At 39.9% G+C, this 20,273-nt stretch overlaps 1 protein-coding gene across 1 annotated transcript in view; it reads right to left on the bottom strand.

Annotated features, from left to right (window-relative positions):
• Nucleotides 1-15,167, bottom strand: part of CRB1 (crumbs cell polarity complex component 1) — a 165,874-nt gene extending 150,707 nt beyond the window's left edge. The window contains exon 1 of the mRNA XM_078392297.1: nt 14,359-15,167. Coding sequence (XP_078248423.1) covers nt 14,359-14,821 — 463 coding nt within the window. The 5' untranslated portion in view covers nt 14,822-15,167. The remainder of the gene's footprint in view (nt 1-14,358) is intronic.
• Nucleotides 15,168-20,273: the final 5,106 nt, after the last annotated feature.

Consider the following 20,273-nt stretch of genomic DNA (forward strand, 5'->3'; position numbering starts at 1 on the left):
TCTCTCTCTCTCTCTCTCTCTCTCTCTCTCTCTGTGTGTGTGTGTGTGTGTGTGTGTGTGTGTGTGTGTGTGTGTGTGTGTGAGAGAGAGAGAGAGAGAGAGAGTCAGTGAGTGAGAGAGAGAGAGAGAGAGAGCTCCAAAGCCTACAAAGTGATGGGGAGAAAAAGGAAGCTGTATGACATTGGCAATATCCAGCAATTATATATTGGCTTTAGGACAAGGAGGAGGATGAAAATGAGGATGAGGACAACAGCAGCAATAATAACAACAGACACTACACATCACACATTTTCCTGATGCAACCTAAATCTGAGTCATAAATTTAGTTAACCCAGATTAGACTAGACCCAATGGAATGTACTGCATAAATATTGGCTTAGCCTCTATTCCTATTTAAATGGTTCTACTCTAGTTATGAAGAATCAGACATGACTAAATGACTAAACAACAACAACACTCTAGTTAATGAATTTAGTTCATAGTTTGTTAAACTTGTAGTTGCAACTCTATGTTCACTTACTTTGGAGTTACCTCTAAATAAGTATGTACAGGGCTATGCTGTAATAGAGTCTTACATCTTTACATCTGGAGCTGTGATGGCAAAAAAATCTTGTAAATAAATAAATAAAGCAATAAAGCAATTTTTCCTCACAGCTATTTATTTTATTTTATTTATTTATTTGATTTATATCCCGCCCATCTGGTAAGTCGGTACCACTCTGAGCGGCTAGTTCTTAATATTCAAAATTTATGCTGTCTGAGTGTCAGCCATGCTATGGCATTTCCCCATACCATTATTGTTCTAATTCTTAACAACTTTATATCCAGATGTCTATTAATATTCAGAATAATGCACAGACTTTAAGACAACATTATTAGACATCAGCCAGATTTAAATTCCTTAATGCTACCCCTAGAGAGGCACTCTGGTTGGAAGGAAAAAACAAGGAAAAGATCAATTTTAGTTTTTACAAGGATATGTTTAGTAGAAGCATTTACTTAAAGTTTTTATCCCAAAGTCTATTCTACTCCATTCTGGCAAATGACGACTTCTGTAGAACACAAAATCTTGCCTGCAATTGCCTCAAAAAACCCTGATGAAATGAAATAAATCACATATATCTGATTGCAATTCATAAGAGCTCATGCAGAAATAAATGTTAAGTCCTAAAAATACCACAGTATTTTTGTTTCCAATTTTGAAACAGATTTTCTAAAACTGTGACATATTTAGTATGCCTTCCCCACCCCAAGTCGTGTCTTTATTTCACAAAGAAAGCTTTTCTGAACATTGAAACAGGTATTTTGCAAAACACCTTAAGGCATATCTAGACAAGATACTGATCCTATATCTAGACGTGAGAGGAAAAGTGTGCCTGTTTATTGTTAATCAAACATGTCTCACACTACATATAATATATTTTTGTCTTGCTATCAATGTGTGTTGTCAAGTTGCCTCCATAAGATCCTGTCATCAACAGTTCTTGTCAGGTCTTGCAAACTAATGGCTTCTTTTATTGAGTAAACCTATCTCTTTCCTTTTCTCTGCCACCTTCAACTTTTTCTACCTTTATTAGCTGGTATTCTGTTGTTCACTTCAACTTACACAAGTGTGACATCATCAGGAGACCGCTACTTATTAAAGAATTCCTTTTTTCCATTCCAAGGTATACATGACTCACACACAATGATATGTTGTGCACATCACAAGGCTGAAAAAGGACTTATTTAATTATTAATAACCTACCACTGCTGGTAATGTTACTCCTGTTGCATAGATGGAGCCATGCAACACAATAAACCAGTGTCTTTTACAGGGCATCATATCTTTTAGAGAGAATTCAGGCAACACTGAGGCAAATGCATATTTTCCCTCTTAAAATGTTATCTCTTGTTGTCAAGTCACATCCAACTTATGATGACTCTAATACTAGTTTCCAAGGTATGTGAAATAATTAGGAGTGGTTTTATAAGTTCCAAACCCTGCTTCATGAGTTGCCAAGGCTGAGCAGGGGTTTGAACCCAGGTTTCCTGGGTTCTACTCTGATACTCTTTCTACTATGCTACATTGGCTTTCATTTGATCCAACATCCACTAATACTGTATGTCTTTCTGGCAGTTCATGGTATCCATAAACCTGTCCTCCAATACCACGTTTTGAATGAATTGACTTCTCCCACCCAGCTTTCTTCTCTGTCTAGCTTTTATCTCCTTATGTAAGGTAAAGGTAAAGGTTCCCCTTGACAATTTGTCCAGTCATGTCCAACTCTAGGGGGCGATGCTCATCTCTGTTTCCAAACCATAGAGCTAGTGTTTGTCCAAAGACAATCTTCCTGGTCACAAGGACAGTGTGACTAGACACGGAATGCCATTACCTTCCCACCAGGGTGGTACCTATTTATCTAATTGCATTTGCATGCTTTCAAACTGCTAGATTGGTGGGAGCTGGGACAAGTGACAGGGGCTCACTCTGTTGCATGGATTTGATCTGATGACTGCAGGTCTTCTGGCCTTGCAGCACAGAGGCTTCTGCGGTTTAACCCGCAGCGAACCTCCTTATTCTGACACAAGCAAACCTCAACCCATTTTTGGCAAATCAGTTCATTTTAATTTTGTAATTCATTCATTGGGAGATGGTCTGGCTTTTGTCTAAAAACTCAGGCATGTAGCACTGAACAAAAATATGTCAGTACCTTTTTGCTGGTTCTGTGTCAGTTCTCCTAATTGTTCTCAGATGTCTCTCTGTGTATGTAGGTTTATTTCTGGAAGCCAGACTTACTGTAAGTACATAATGTATGCCTTCAGTAACCTCTAAAAATACAATTGATGAAAGAGATTGTGGGAAGAAAGCAGTTACCCCATGAAGGTAGAGAATAACATTTTTCACTTCAAGCTAATTCACAAGCAGAGAAGAAAAGACATCCAAGGCTGAAAACACAGCGGGTGAGTTAGTCTCTTGTAGGTGTGAACCAACAATGTTCTCTGTGTGAATTTGCTGTTGGAAATATATGAACAAAGTAAATATGAAACATAAACCGTGGCTTCGCCACTATTCAAACACAGAGAAATTTATTTATTTCAAATATTTTAGGACCCGGGGCAGCTTACATCATTAAAAGGCAACATTTAAAAACTAAAAACAATAAGTGCATTAAATATTAAAAAGAATCAAACAAATATCACACTAAAAAATATGAACAAAATAAACACCGAAAACCCAATCTACATCCAAGGAAGAAAGACAGCAAACCAGACATTTGTCCTGTTCCTGCCCATCTAAGAATCCATTATGGTTATATAGTTTCTCTTTCTTCCTCTGCATATATTATACACACATACAAATGTATGTGCGAATACAAATACATGTACGCATATATGAACCAAATAGTTGATAAAGGTCTGATCGGGCTGGTCTGTAACATGATTCCTTTCATGAAGGTAGTTCAGTGTGTCTAGAAAAATTAGCAACATAGAAAGCTAACTATTTTGAGTCAGATTGCTGGTCACTAACAGGCAGCAGATCTGTAGATTTCGGTCACTTTTTCCATCTTTACCTGGAATTGCCAGAGGGGTTTATGTGGATCCCCATATCTCCACCACTTTTTTTTAGCTCACCTAGATTAAAGGAGAGCATCTAAAAGGGACTCTAATATGCATATGTTACACATGCCCAGACCTACAGTTGTGTGGACCACCACCCAACCATTCTGTACCTAAATAAAGGGCATGTAGATTCGAGGCCAACCCACCCTGTATCCTTTAGGAATTTTTCTGACTTGCTCCATCCCTTTGTCTTCATCATTTTCTGTATATTTCTGGGTCCCCATTAAAAATCCTGCAAATAGGCTATGACATGGCAAGTGCTATGCAGTGTCCTAATTCTGAGACCTATCCACTCAAAGCCCACACAACATTCTTCCACAGTCACACATACATGCAATCCTAACACATTAAGATAGGCAAGAAAACAAGGAAAACAATATTCCACGATACAAATAAGCTACCTACCCAATCTTGCAAGTCTCTCCCTTTGCTCTACAACTGAACTGCCATCCTTATCAAATAGCTGCCAATTGAACACTTGCTTCACTGTGCGTAACATTAAAAATGAACTTGTAAATAAGGGTCATGTTTCCTCTCAAATGCCAACCTAGTCATTTAAATGCAAATATATTTATTCATGAATGTGTAAGTGTGTCTATATTATACTGTATCTGTGAGGTATTCACCAAACTTTCCTCAAAGAAACCTGTGTTAATCATCTGTCTGGCAGAAATTCAATTTGCTTAACAGTATTGCATCTGAGTAGCTGTACTTCATTCCAGTTCAGGAAATGGTACAATAGGAGCATGATAAAAGCCTTAGGAAGGCTTTTTCACCCAGCACTTAACAAATCTGAATGCATTTGAGATGTTTTTAAATTCAAATTGGTGGATTTTGTACACTCCCTGCTGTAAAGGACCCTAGCGTCCTGTGTGTTCCATAAAACTGAAGGAGACACATGAAATGGTAGCAAACAGGCAGACCCAATTCTATCAAGCAGAGAGAATTTTAAACATACAGAGAGAGCTGAAAAACCTTAAGGACCATTAATAGTGATGACTGCATAGATCAAATTTGAATTTTCAGGAGGATGAGAGGAATTGCTAATATTTTTCTTGGTGGAAAAATAGCAGCCAAATCCATCATCGTAAAGACAATGAGATAATGGAGATACTTGGAAGAACAAACCCACCTTGGGTTCTGTTCACACACTGCAGAAATCTAATCTGGGTTAGCAACACCTGAGCTCATTCCAGTTTCTCATTTATTCTCTTGGCCAAGAAGAAAATCAAGAGTCAATGAACGTCGACAGATACTGGCAACGCTGGGTCCTCTTAATCCACCTGTCTTTCAGAAATAGCACGGTTACAATTGGAATCGGCAACGAAATGTTGCAGGGTGGAGTGCTTCGCACTCACAGTTCAAGCCATGACTTTTCCAAAAGTCCAACAATCTTTTACCCCCAATTCTCTTGAGTTTTTATTTGCCTTTTTCCAGCAGTCTGTTAGCATTTACATGCCTAGAGAATGCAGAGTTCCAGTTTACACAATTTACACTTCTGTTTTTGGAAGTAGGTTTTGTTTCTGTTTTTTGAGGGAGGGGATTTCTGCCAGCTTAGCTACATTTCATGGTTGGTGCCAAGTTGTCTATATAAGGATCAACAATATTTTGAGGTATGACTCTCCTATTACTGTGTATCAGGATGAGTAAAGTGGAAACCTCAAGTCTGTATATAGCCTCCAGATCTCCAAGTTTAAAAAAAGGGTCTGCACAAAACGCCCACGGGGCTTAGCAAGAGGAGGGGAAAAGGGATCAAAGCGCTGCCCGATTGCTTTGATCCCTGCTTTCCCCTCCCCTTGCTAAGCCCCGGGGCACAGCAAGAGGAGAGAAAGCAAAAAAAAAAAACCAAAAAAACAAAAATGACCCGAGGAATTACTAATTGATTCATTGTTCGTCAGGTCCCTGGGGGCAATTCGTGGTTCATGGGTCAAGTTTGAGAGGCTGTTTTAGGGGCAAAGATGGTAGAGAGGGTATTAAAATGGTACAGAGATGCTGTTTGGGGGTTAAGATGGCAGAGGCAAGCTGTTTGGAGGTGCAGAGGGCACTGACATGATGTACAAAGTTTATGCATTTATTGCTCACTGGCATGATACACCAACACCAAGTCTACGTATTTACTGCTAATTGGCATGATATAGTAAGTCTATGTATTTACTGCTCATTGGCGTGATATACAAAGTTTATGCATTAAAATGGTGAGTTTGTAAAGTTCTCCTTCTATAAGAGGAGAATACCTTACCTGCCAGTATTGATTAAATATTAGAGCCCAGAACTGTGGCTGGGTGTGTTTTCCCCCACTTACATTGTTGATGTTGTGTGACCTATTCAGGTGAGAGGTAAGTGGGGGGTGGCGGAAGGGGGAGCCACTTTTATATACTTTGGCCAGGGCCCACCAGAGCCTTGAATTGACTCTGCTTGGTCTGTTGGCTGAAGACTTTACCATATTTAGCAACTAGCATTTATATACACAAACAAATACCGTAGACACTTGTAGTGTCACTCCTGGTTGTCCATTCAGTTTTTAATGTAAGTAAATTTTTAAGGCTTTTCTTTCTCCACTCCAACCCTCATGCACAAGTAGGGATAGGAGAGAATTTTAATTCGGTTCCTTTCTAGTTTAACAAATGTCTTCATAGTCATATTAAGAATAGAAAGAATTTGAGATTAAAAATATTCAAACCTGCTTTAGACTTAAGAGTGTAGAAAGTTGGCAATTATGACTCAGCTGTCCGTCCATTTTCCAGTCCTCCAGAATAATCCCATGACTGATTCACTTAGATGTAATTGCTCAGCTGTTCCTATTTATTCAGACTGGCTCCATTTCCAAGAGACCAAATTGTACATTAGCTGAAGTGCTGAAATGCTCTCTTCTCCCTGCCATCCCCCAAAAGTATGGAGATGAAATGTTACTTGAATGTTACAATTATGAGAATTATTAATGGAAGCAAATGTGAAGCGGTGAAATATCTTAGCACATTATCTTGTTTTTCCTCCCCTGTAACTTGTAAATGAAAAGACAGAAATATGTTATCTTCCTCCCTGCACCCCCCCCCCCCCCCGAATTTGAATAGCTATCTAAGAACACAGGCTATGACTTTGTACACTGAGGGTATTTTATTTCATTTTATTTAAACCAGCCAGTTTTCCTACAGGAACACTCCAGACCTGGTGCATATCTTCCTAGCGGGCACTTCATTCTACCTCCAGCTAATGAGGGTCAGCTAAAGCACTGGTTCTTAACCTAGGGTTGCTCAAGAGTTTTGGACTGCAACTCCCAGAAGCCTTCACCACCAGCTGTCCTGACTGGGGTTTCTGGGAGTTGCAGTTCAAAATCATCCGAGTAACAAAGGTAAAGAACCACTGAGCTAAAGCACCAGAACTTTCAGAAACTCATCAGGCAAACAAAGGGGCCTGCTTGCTATTGCTGGGAATTTGCTGGTCTCCTCCATCTTCTTCATAAGCAAGGAGTGTTCTCTAACCAAGCCAAAAACTGTAAATCCCTTGTAGGCAGAGCTTTCACCCTCTTTAGATAATTAGACATTAATTAAGCATTTGTAAAGCATTTGTAAAGTAACAGTACTTTCTCAAGAGAAAGAACAGTCCTTTTTCATTAGGAGGAAGAAGAGCGGAAACTATATTGTATCCACTGCTCAAAGTGGAAAATTGGGTTTTTTAATATGTGCAGCTTTCATTGTAAGTAAAGTGTGTGTTATAAGTATTCATATGTGTGCAAATTACAGCTGTGTGCAATAAAAAAACAGATTTGCTTTAATTTTGTCAGGACAGTTGAAATAAGGAAATTTAAAAATGGCATACAGTACATCACACAATTAACAGAAAACACAAGCATTGATGACAGTAGTTAATGGGATGTTAACCATGTTAATCAATCATGTGAAGATCTCTAACATACAGATCCTGTTGCAATCTATGGTTTGAATTGTCTTGCACAGAGGATGGGGCCTTTTACAAGAAAGTTTACCACTGAACTTTTAGAATTTTAAAATTCTCACATCTGTGCCTAGGTAAAATATATATGGAAGGATGTGGTATTTCTTAAAGTAAAAATGCTCTCTCACACAAAGAATTACTGTATTTAGTGAAATCAGCTGGTTTACTGGCAAGGGCATCAAGTGGTCCATAAAACTATCTGGTCCATGTGCCTTTAACCCCAGCACTCTGCAGACTCTAGCCAATGAAGTTTCTCGCAGCATGGGAAAAACATTATAGCCTTCTACTTTATATGCCTGAAGTGTTTATTTTGAAGGCATTCTTGCAATGGGTACTTAAAACGTTGAGATTCCTATGAACTGATCTTTGACAGAGAGCTTCCTCTCTCATCTAAGTGGGATGCACCAAAAGCAACAGCTGTGTTATTGTCTTAATTTTATTTATTTATTTATTTATTTATTTATTTATTTATTTATTTATTTATTTATACATACCCCGCCTATCTGTTCAAAATGACCACTCTAGGCGGCTTACACACAGGAAAAAGTGATAGAGAAGCTAAAACAGGAGTAACCATGTCCACATACAGCAAATGACTTGGTAATACTGTTCTTGACATGTCCCACTTCAACCTAGAGCTCAGAAATGTTACTACATCTCCCAGAATCCCCAGCCAGCATAGTGGAAGTCTTAGTCAAAAAACGAAAATTTATGAGCTCATTCAGATTGAGGGTATGTGATCCCATCACTGAACATTCTCTTGTATGTAAATAGCTGAACACAGAAAGCTAGATTAATGTGGAAAAGATTGGGAGGGAATTCAGTGAGAACTTTTTTTGCTCTGGCATGTTAGTTTTCTCAAGAGCAGTCAGTACAGGATGTGGGAAATATTTGATTTTAAGATTTTTCGTACTCTTCATCAGAAATAATTTCCTGTGAGAAAAGAAGCCAAGAACAATTGACAGAGAAGAGCAAGAGAGGTATTAAAAGTGGGTTCCTTTATTGGTTAATGTTAAAAGTTGTCTGTATACCTAAATAGTTTGGTGAACATAACTCCTTGTGCCCACTCATAGCCAATTTAATGTCCCATAGTTTTGTGTGCTGAATTTTCTCATCATGAGGAACAGGCTCGTTTGGGAAAGTATGTAGAGAGATGTTGCAAGCTGTATACTTGTCTGAGGACTGTGTCAGACTTCCGAGTTCCCACAAAATGAAGATCTGAAGCTGGAGGGACTGTAACCATTACCACTCTGGGTAGTACATTCCTCTGAGGGGAAAAATTGTTTCGACAACAGATCCCAGAGTATGTTAGCTAGCATGAGTAGTATGAGTTCTAGTACAAAAACTAACCTGTCCAAGTTCCTGTGTCCATGACACACATTTCATCATAGAACACGCAGGGAACAATATTATATTACACAAGGAATACACATTGCTGAAGTCATGTGGTGAGATGGCATGTTATGGCAGATGAACAGTAGAACTTGGGTGGGAAAGAACAGTGCCCCCAAATCCTTTTTCAGCCATACTGCTCATTATTACATTTCATATTAATTTACTGACCTTATCAGGATCAAAGACTAGAAGAACCATGTATGCTACGCTGACATTTTTAGTAGCCAACTGAGATGATAAAATAATAACAACAACAATAATAACATATGTTCATGGTCAGAGAATAATAAAATCACTATCAAATCATTCCTCTTAAAGAACTGCAAGTCATGGGATGACCATTTACTCTAAAAATGGCAATGTTCTGCATTCGGTATTAAGATGGTAGGGTTAGAGGGAGAGTTCTCTTAAGCTGGCCTTGTGTTTGCAGCAGCAGCTAGATGGATGCTCCTGGACAGAGCAGGGACGAAGAATCTGTAGCCCTCCATGTGATTGATCTCTGACATTAGTCATTCTGAATACAGCTATGGTAGTTCAGGAGCATCTGAAGGGCCTCACGTAACCCACCCCTAGAATAGAAGCTCCCATGTAGGTCATAAAGATGACAGTTATCCCTACTATGTGGCCTAAGCTTATCTGGAAGTACTTTATATCTAAACCTGTGATTCTGAATGTCACGAGCATTAACAATTTCCAGAGATCAAACCACCACAATGAAATGAAAATCATACCACACGTTTAGACATCTGCCTAGGGTTATGAAGAAATGTTGCCAGTGTTTCATTTATGGTCCAAATAAGATGTCTTGACATGATAAAACAGCTTATAGGGGATTCTCAAACCCTCACAAGAGAGCTTGCCTCTAATGCAAGAGTGAGACAACAAACTTTTTTTTCCTGTTCTGTTTTGAGCAATGTGCACATACATAATATCTATAGCATGTTTTCCATTTACAAAGATAAGACTGACTGCTCACAAAGAAAGAAACAACCCATCTATGATTTCTACTTTGTGAAGGTCCAAACAATAAGTCAGAAGCTATCTTAGTCAGCATGCTGCATAATGCTGGCAAGGCATAGTGCTCCACATATGTAATTTGCTCTTCGCTCTTTGTTGAGTGAACAGAGATCATGGAAATCACCCATTAATATCAACAGTGTTTCCACTTGCATAAGGAGCTTCTCAAGTGTCAAACCACTGATGCAGTGGATTGTTGTGCAGGTGGACTGATGGGAGAACAATCTGCCCTGTAGCTGAAAATCTCTTAGATGTGAAGAAATTAGCCAAGATCAATGTTGCAAATGCAAAAATTCTGATACTGGCAAAAAAAAACCTTGATTTTTTGTCAATGTTCTTTCTGTTTTACTGAAGCAGAAATGTATTATTTACGTTTCAGTTTCCTCTTTATTCTTCCAAGTGGATCCCTAGATGTCTACCTCAGAGTCCTCCACAGAGAGAAGTTCCCATTTTTCCACTTAGTTATCTTTTTTCCCCCCACTCCATCCCCAGCTCTCAACCCAACCACTTAATCACTCTTCTCCCTTGGCTATCACCGGAGAATAGAAGTTCTATCAAACTGCTGCAGGGGGAACCTGGGAACTGATGGTACATTTCTTAGATGAAGAAGGTCCTGCAGGCAGGACCCGTACTATTTTACTGATTGTAAGGCATTATTTTATTGATTGTATGTAAGCCAAGTTGAAATCAAATTCAATGGCCAAAATCCTCTAGTAAAATGTATATTGCAATATATATATTCACAGTGTTCTGGTTCTCATGCACCTGGGAGTGCACACAGATGAGCAACAGGGTGCATGACAAACATCTGGAAAGGTCACAGATATTAAATAAATTTAATAGGATTCTGACCATTAGGTGTTATGAATCTTGTTGATGAATTTTGGGTCTTACCGTACACAGCTTTGAAGCTGGTGCAGTTTGAAGCAAGGAGGGGTATTCCAAGAGATAGAGTTATAAAAGAAAAAAGCTTCATACTTTGAAAGTCTGGTGCATGTCATCTTGTAGATTCAAAAGTAGAAGTCTTCTACATTCAGAAGTCTTATAGACTCTGGAGTAGAGATGGGCACGAAATGAACCACAAAGCAAGAAACAATCCATGAAATGGCCTATTTCATGGTTTGTTTGTTTGTTTGTCTGTTTTTTAATTTGTTCCACCCAATTAGTGGCAGAGCTACTACTCAGGGGGGCAAATAAATCAGAATAACACAAACAACCCCAATAATGCCCACACAATCGATAAACGTGAGACATACCGTATTTTTCGCACCATAAGACGCACTTTTTCCCCACAAAACAGGGGGGTAGAAAGTCTGTGCGTCTTATGGAGCGAAGAAAACAGATTATATTTTCCTGTTTTCTTCTCCTAAAAAATTGGTGCGTCTTATGGAAAGGTGCGTCTTATGGAGCGAAAAATACGGGTAATATGAAACAAAAGATAAAATACCAAGTAAAAAATACAGACTAAAATTTTTTTTAAATATTTAAAATATTAAATACAAGAAAGGCAGCAAAAACAGGCCAGGTACATAAACAAGGAGGAGGAAAAGCCTCTTCAAACAGTAAGATTAGTCTGGGGTAAGGCCAAAGAAGGCTTGTGAGAAAAGCCAAGTCTTAACTTGTCTCCTGAAACCAAGGAGGGAAGGGACTAATTGTACCTCAGGTAGGAGCGATTTCCAAAGTTATGGAGTGATAACCAAGAAGGCCTGGTTTCAAATGACATATTTTTGGGCCTCCCTCGAGGTCGGTACCCGCAACAACCCAGTGCATGAGGTATGAGTGGGATGGGTAGATGTTTTGAGGGCGAGGTGCTCAGACAGGTAGCAAGGCCTTAAACCGTTAAGGACTTTAAATGTTAACATAAGCACTTTGAACTTGGCATGGAACCGTAAGCAGCCAGTGCAGACATGCCAGGACAGGTGAAATACAATTGAACTGTGATGTTCCAGAAACCAGCCTGGCTGCTGCATTCTGCACTTGCTGTGGCTTCTAAACTACCTTCAAAAGCAGCCCAATGTAGAGAGCATTGCAATAGTCTATTCTCAAGATTACAAGCACATTATCGACATTTAAGGGCACCTCAGGGAAATGTTCCTGTCCAGAATGAAAAGAAACAAGCTATTATTGGCATTGGTGATTCGTACATGGGCCATAACTCAGGCATCTCAAATCCAATTTTTGGGAAACTTGGACTGATTCTCCTCCCCACCCCCTCTGAGTTTGGTGACAAACCACAAGCCATCACAAACTGCCATATTCCTGGTTCCTGACCATCTCTACTCAGGCGTCTGCTGAAGCTGTAGAGACTTTCAAGTGGCTTATCACAACAGAATTTATTCATTTAGCAATTTCCTATGATTCCTTCAATCATTAGCCATGTCAACTGAAATAATGGTTTGTAAGAATGTGTCCTGGTCTTGTTCACGAGAGGTCTTGATGACTACACTCAGACAGTACAGTGATACGTTGAATTATAACTCCCTATGACCATAGCCCATATGGTAATTCTGTGCTGGCTGGGCTTGATGGGCAATGTAATTTAACATATTGGAGGACATCTAGCTGGGAGAGGCCACTCTGGAGAAATCCTGGCAGCTGCTGTCAGAATCCAATGTGGGTATATCTGTGTGCATTACAGTATTCACAATACTTTTTCTTGGGGGGGGGGGTGTTAGCATAATCCATGCACGCAATGTGTGGCACATATTATGAACCACTACAACAATTAGCATCTGTTTGTGTACATTAAATAATAAAGACATTTAGGATTCCAGGAGGGGAGGGAAGCACCCTTCCTTGCTCCCTCTCCTCCAGAGATACCCATGGTGTGTATTTACAAAACTTTCGGCAGTGCACTTCTACAGTGTCATAACTGTGGTACTGTGGAGGCTAAGACTTTGTTGTTGATGATTATGATTTGTGCAGGTTTATGCCAGAAGACTGGATTAGGTGGCATTGTGGTTAGGGTAAAGGTCCAACTATTGTGTATCTGCAAAAGAATCATGCAAAGATGGAATTTTGATTCTGTTTTCACTATAGTGGATTTCCCTGTGGAGGACAAAATCCAAAATGATCTAGTTTTAAAAGTGGCTTTTTAGCAGAATATTGTCCTGGGAACTGGGAATTTCATGCTTCTAGTCCCCAAGAAGTGCAAAATTCACTGGGTGACCTTGGGCCAGACAATTTCCCTGACCTAGCTCACACATTGTTCGTATGATAATAAAAGGAGAGTGAAGGAGGGTTATGTATGGTGTCTTGAGCTAATGAGATGGAAGGCAGGCTATGAATAAATCTAATACTGATACAAATATAAATAGATTCCTGGCCAATGGCAAGTTAGCACCGTCATCCAAAAAGTTACCCATTTACCTAAAGTTACCTAAAGTCTTTTCCTTCTAATTTGTTTCTCACTTTCATCTTAACAGTTCTCAGCATCTGCTGTATATGACATTATAAGTGTATGGGAGCTACAAGAGCCTACAAAGCAACAGAAGGTGACCCAGATTACAAAGCACCGGACGCTAATGCCAAGTCTCCTTGTTGCATGGCAGCTGCTGGAAGCTTGTTTGATTAAGATTCAGACTCATTGGGCACAATTTATACAGTCTCCCCAGTCAAACACACATGCGTGCATATTCTAACTTAGTTGTGAACCCTGCTGAATAAATTTCTCCTCATAAACATACACACCAACCAGCTGAGCCCAATTTATGTTTTCTGTGTTATACCTACTGTCATCCATCTGTCAAAATAATGAAAGAAGCCCATGTTGAAAGCTTTTTTTTATATGTCTCTGTAAAGTGAATATATATTTTTTTCTCTTAAAAAATCAGTTTCACAAATTCACTTTCTAGTTTTATAGGGTCATATAGGTAAAATGAAGCACACTTTGTTATTTGTTGAAGCTTATTTTTTTTTAGTACAACCTCCCCCATTCAAGACTTTTATGACATTGTTGTAAGACTCTTTTAAAATGCTAGATCTAAGAAGGATACTTGCCAAAACAGATGGAATAAGCAAATTAATAAGTTGCAATGGATGACCAAAAAAAAGTTATCTGTAGTTTCTAACATGTTGAGCCTTAGGAGAGTCCAGATGTGATCTTAAAAGCAGCAAGAATGTTTGACAGGGACTTAGTGCTTTTCAGTAGCCAGCATCCAAATAACAATCCATTCATTCACTCACTCACTGGGGGGAAAAGCCTCTTGTTTTACTAAGCATCTTGAACTCCCATGACCTCAAAACCATCTGTTCTGTGGTTTTCAGTAACTTCGGAACTAACCAATTCTTTCTATTTTTTTCCCCTTCAAGCTAGTCTACCAGGACTACTGACTTATATGCTTAGACAGAAGAGTTACAAAATGACATAAGAAAGAGAGAGGGAATGCTTACTTTTTAAGTGGATGAGCAGCAAGACACTGAGGTAGAAGATGAGGAGAGAGTTAGTTCTAGATGCAGCCATATCATTCGTCTTGATGAACCATCCTCCTTGAAAGTTGTCAGTTACCCAGGGGAGATGGGGTGGGTGTTTATTGCTTCTTACTCCTATCCTGAGCCCAAGGTGACAGTCAAGGCACAGAGTCCACCGCATGCCATCTCTGCCTCTGCCTCTTGCCAGCATGCACGGCAGACCTGCAGAGTTCAATTTAAAAAGCATTTGTGCTTGGTAAGATTTTACTCCAGCCGTACTGGGTGACATCTTAAATCTGGTGCAGATTTCTCTGCTGTGTGGACTGGAGTCTCTCTTGTCTCCCTTGGTCTGATGGAGAATTGTGCCAAGGGAGGGAGGTGGTGCCCTCACACTCTGCCAGGAGCAATCTTTTTCAGGCTTTCTTTTCCTCATGGCAAAACTCATTCCATTTCCATTCCCTGCTCCCCTCAATATTACATTACGAAGGCAGAGATAATAATACTGTGTATGTAGGAGCCATAACCTTTTACAAAACAGACCAGGGTAAATGAAGCTGCATGCTATATTAACAGAGCAAACCAAAACGAGAATTCTGTGATGGCTGTCACTTCACCAGTGCACCCTCAAAACTGTAAGCAGGACCTTCAGGCCAGACCAGGCACCTTGACTGTATGGCTCTTAAGTTTCATAGAAAGTGCCGACCAACTCCCACCTCCAACTTGTACCATTCCTTTGGAACTGGGAAATAAAAGGTGGGTGTCCATCTCTCTCTGCTTTGCCCACCAAAGTACTCTGCACAGCAGGAAGCAAGTCCTGGTGGGTGCAGTAGTATCTACTCTAATTCATACTGCAAGGAATATTTTAGACCTGGCTTTCTCTATTGGGTAGGTTGATGGTGACTTGGGTGTGCAGGAGATCTCTGTCATCAGATTATTATTTGGTGGATAACACAGCTTCTGCAGAGGTGGGGAACTGATTAAGATGGTTTCCTGATTGCCTGTTGCCACAGAAGCCAGTTGTGTTGAAGCCTTTGTTATCTTTAGGAAATAGCCAGGGCAGTGGACATATCTGTTCCTGAGCTCCATAGAATGGGGCCAAACTTGCTTATTAGAGAACTGGCAGTGATGAAACAAGCACAAGAGAGATTAGAACAACAATTGTGGAAAAGTTGGAACAAGTTCAACCAAATATAGGATAGAGCGCATACAAAGGCCAACTCTGTGCTGGGGTTGGCAGCAAAGAAATCTTACTCCTTTGATAGCATTACCTCTGTACAGAGTTGCCCAGAATAACTATTTGGAATTGGAAACAGCCTATTACATTCTCTCCCATAGGAGGAGAACATAGATTTGATTGTGAACAATCTGCATGGCACTTTACAGATAAAAGCACTTGGATCCACTCTTGCCATTTCTGACTTATAAAAGCAACATGCTTAACCAGAGGCAACTGATAAAGCATGCAAGGGGGAATGATGAATGTCAAGAGTTCTAAAGTGTCAGAAGGAAGCAACTGAAAAACCATTCTTTTAAAAAGCACTTTCTGAACCCCACCATGGAGCTAACCTCCGATATTCCATTCCTCTGCAAGGTTCTGGAGCATATGGTGGTCTCAACAGATAATCTAGACCAGTGGTGGTGAACCTTTTTGAGCCCAAGTGGCCAAACCGGGGGGGGGACAAAACCAAACAGTGGGCAGTGGGCAGAACTGGCGGCAGTGGAAGTGATGGTGGAAGGGGGAATCCTGGGCACAGAGGTGCTTCCAGACCCCACTCCAGATCCGCCTCCTGTCATGCCCAATCCCGCCAGCACCAGCTGCTCTGGACCCTGGCCCACCACCGGTTGGGGCACTAGCACCGTGGCTGCAGCCACCTCCTCAGGTTTGTTTGCTGGGGGTAGCGATCTGGTGACATGGCTTGCATGTCTGCAGAGAAGTCTCTGCATGCCAGCTGTGGCATGCGTGCCATAGGTTCGCCATCACTGATCTAGACTCATTTCAGTCTGGCCTGAGGTTTTGTTATGGAATGGTCACAGCTTTGGTTACCTTAATGAGTTTAAAGCAGGAACTGAAGGAGCGAAAGTGTTTGTATTTTAATCAGGTATGAGTAATTATGCATTTTAGTAGTCTTCCAGAAAAAAATTAAGTTCCAATTTATTTCCCACAGGCTTCTAGGAGCTTAATTAAATGCTACTTAAAGAAAAGAAGACTTTGGAAAAACAAGAGGTGGAGGAGGAGGTGGAGGAGGAGAAGGAGAAATTGCCAAATGATTCTGAATACTGCTTTATGACTGTGAATCTTAACTTTTTGTAAAAAGCTTTCAAACAATGATCAAGAAATGGCAACCTCCTTTCCAAAGATCTCATTATACATCTATAAACCTGTGGCATAGCTATTGTATTCTGTGGCCAGAATTCTTTTAGATATTTATACATCTGGAGAGAACTATGGAGTTTACTGTGGATGACTGATGAGATGCCGGTTGCATATCTGTTGTGTGCCTAATCATATGCCAAGATGCAGACTCAGCATCCTGGCATGCACCCAACATCTTGCCAATTACCCATAGCAAATTCTGCAATTCTTCTTGCATGCATGTAAATATCCAGTACGATTTTGGCCTCTGTGTCTGAAAAGTGAATTGCTATCTATGGAAGCTCACACTGAAATACATTTGCTAACAGTTTGTTTTTGTTTTATTGTTGTAGAAACAGGCTATCAAGGCTATCTCTGAAAAAATCAACAAATATTTGTCTTGTGAGTATGGTATGGCTCTTTGAAGTCCTTGCTCAGAGGTATGTCCTATACAATTACATGAGTTTTTTATTTCTGTAAATGTGCATAGGAGACTGATGTATTCATGTTTATTGGGAAGAAGAGACCGTTAGTGTTATTGTTTTTGGATTGCAACTCCCAGAATCTTCAAGCCAACATGATCAGTGATTATCCTGGCTGAGGGATTTCTGGATGTTACAGTCCAAGAAGCAAATTGGCAGTGACAGCAGTGAAGAAAGTTTTCTTCCATGCCACCATTACATCTGTATAGAGTTGTCTAGTGGAGTTGTTTCAAGTGGTCTGGGATCTAGTGCATGCTCCCACCTCAGAAGAATAAGACGTGGACTCTTCAGTGACCTGTTGTGAAGAATTTGCACAACACTTTGCAATCAAAGTCCTGAAATCTGCTCTGACTTAGCTTCTGCGGTTGAGGCAGGTATTGTGGATGTAACTTTGGTCCCTTCTTGTCCAATGAAAATGGATATGTTTAAATCTGTTAAGCCTGAGGATGTGGACAAGATGTTTGGAGAGGTTAAAACTATTACATGTAAGCTGGATCCCTGACATTCCTTGTTTATAAAAACAGCCTGACAGAGACTAGCCAAGTGGGTAAGGGGACTGGTGGATACCTCCTTGCAGCAAAGAAGGGTGCCAGCATGCCTGAAGGAGGCAGTAGTAAGACGTTATTGAAGAAGCCCACCTTGAATCCCAGTATGCTGGACAGCTATCAGCCAATCTCAAATATTCAATTTTTGGACAAGGTATTGAAGTATGTGATGAAATCAAATTTAAACTCCAAGAATTACGTAGATTACCTAGGAATTTGTTTTTAATTTTACCTATATTTCATATACATCCATAATTTTAAATTGTGCAACATTTTGATAAGAATAAATAAACAAATAATATATTGTTTTGTTATCATCAATACTCTGAAAACATAGGGAGAAATGTCTGGGATATTTTGGTACTACCATCCGAATGAATAAAATTCAGATCTAAATGTGAATTGGCCTTGATAGGCTTTTTAAATTATACAGTTTGCTTGCTGTCTCCACTTCTCAATCATTCAGCTTACTCAGATCAATGTCTTCACACTGTAAGATGTAGCCTCTCATTGCCCCCTAGTCTCTTCTATCTCTGATTACTCCACTCCTGGTGATTGCAGTCCTGTATCCATTTTGTTCCCCAAGAGTCCATCTAATTGCTCCTGATTTTTTTACTCTTACTGAAAATATCCAAGATTTTCTCCCTGCCAGAATTGCTATTTTTCATATTTGAAAATGTCTGACACTGATGACCTTTCCTTTCGCCTTTCAGAATGTGGGGATTTAACTGATTTTATCACTAGTTTCTTTATTATTTCAGATATGGAAAAGGACTGATTGCTAACCCTGTTCATTTTTAGGGGGGATTAGCCTTTTATTTTTTCCAGGAGCACCTCAGTGTTAGGTTCTGGATCCTTGTCCACACTACACATGTTCTCTGGCCTTTCTTCCTCTGTAATGATGACCAAGGCATTTTCTTAGGACTGCAAATTCATAAAACCTCCCCAGTTTGAAACCTTTAGAGTCTAGACCCAAGTGCAGAATTTCATTTGCAGTCAAAGCTCCCGATGCTTATAAGTTTGCAGTGTGATTCAGGTGAAAAGGAAAAATGATTTTGAAAAATGTGCAGATTTGGAAAATTCATATGAAAAAAAATGTGTACACTTGAAAAATGCACACAGACATTCTTTAATGACTGGGAAAAAATTCATACCTGTCAAATGTGCAAAAAATGCATACATTTTGAAAAAAATATATAACAGAAATACATAAAATTACTATATGTGTCCTTCATCCACTTAATCCCTGTACTCTGACAGAGGGCTAAATCAGAATGAGATTGAAGATGGAAATTGGAGACCTTCAACAAGCACAAAGCATTTCAGATCCAAACATCCCTAACAATTGATTAATTTGGTTACTACAGTGATTCCCAACCCTGGGGTATTGAGGGTATGAACCAGGACATTTAGGGGCATGCAAAAAAAAAAAAAAAGTCAACAGTGTAAAACAAGATGCAAGTCAAAAGTTGTGAAATTAATTGAAAGTTATGGCAAGTGGTGGAGTGGGTTCTCTCCATTATTTAGCTTCAAGAAAAGCCCTGTTCCCTCACTTTGTCATTTTGGTGAATGGCAGGGACTCTCTTCTTAAAGGTAAAGGTTCCCCTTGACAATTTTTGTCCAGTCGTGTTCGACTCTAGGGGGCGGCGCTCATCCCCGTTTCCAAGCCATAGAGCCAGCGTTTTTTGTCCGAAGACAATCTTCCGTGGTCACATGGCCAGTGCGACTTTACCTTTAGGGACTCTCTTCTTAAACAACGTTAAACATACATGCTCAGCGGCACGCCACTCACAGGCTCAGCTTTCACTCTCCTTTGTATCACAAATATTTGAGTGCTATTGTACCGGAACCAGTGTATATATATGCAGGCAACTTAATCAGTCCTGTGGGTCCAGGAACCATACCACTTACAAACATTTTGCTCATGTGAAGGGTACAATTTATGGAAATGGGCTGCCAAGGGGTATGAAAGTGAAAAAAAGGTTGTGAACCAGAGGGTTACTATGAAGAATCCAGCCAGCACCATAGCCAAACTGTTGCACTGCAGATACCAGTCACTTCCCCATCTTATTATATTGCGAAGTGGGTTAGGCTGAAAGATAAAAAGTCTGCCACATGGTCACCCAGTTAGCTTCATAAACTGGATTGGAAGTTTGTCTCTCCTCAATCCTGGTCTGGGAGTTTAATCATAATTTCATGATGCCATTATCTGTTCCAGGGGATGAGGTGGGGAGTTCTTGTCTGTTGAGGCAGAAACAAGGGACAATATTACTCTATACTGTACTGAGGGTATATCCACACTGTGAAATTTGGTGTGCTCTGGTCCATGCTTAAAAGGTTCTTATATTAAGTACAACCAATTTTAATTCTCATTTGGGTGATCCTTTTGTCCGCACAGGAGATTGTGCTACAGGTCCTCTTTTTCCATGTTATAGGTCCACACAGAGCAAGATTTACTCCGTTTACTCATGAGTAAGGAGAAAGCTGCAGCACGAGGGGGAAATGTTGGAGTGAAAT

This window comes from Pogona vitticeps, chromosome 4, assembly GCF_051106095.1.
Source record: "Pogona vitticeps strain Pit_001003342236 chromosome 4, PviZW2.1, whole genome shotgun sequence".
NCBI classification, from domain to species: domain Eukaryota; kingdom Metazoa; phylum Chordata; class Lepidosauria; order Squamata; family Agamidae; genus Pogona; species Pogona vitticeps.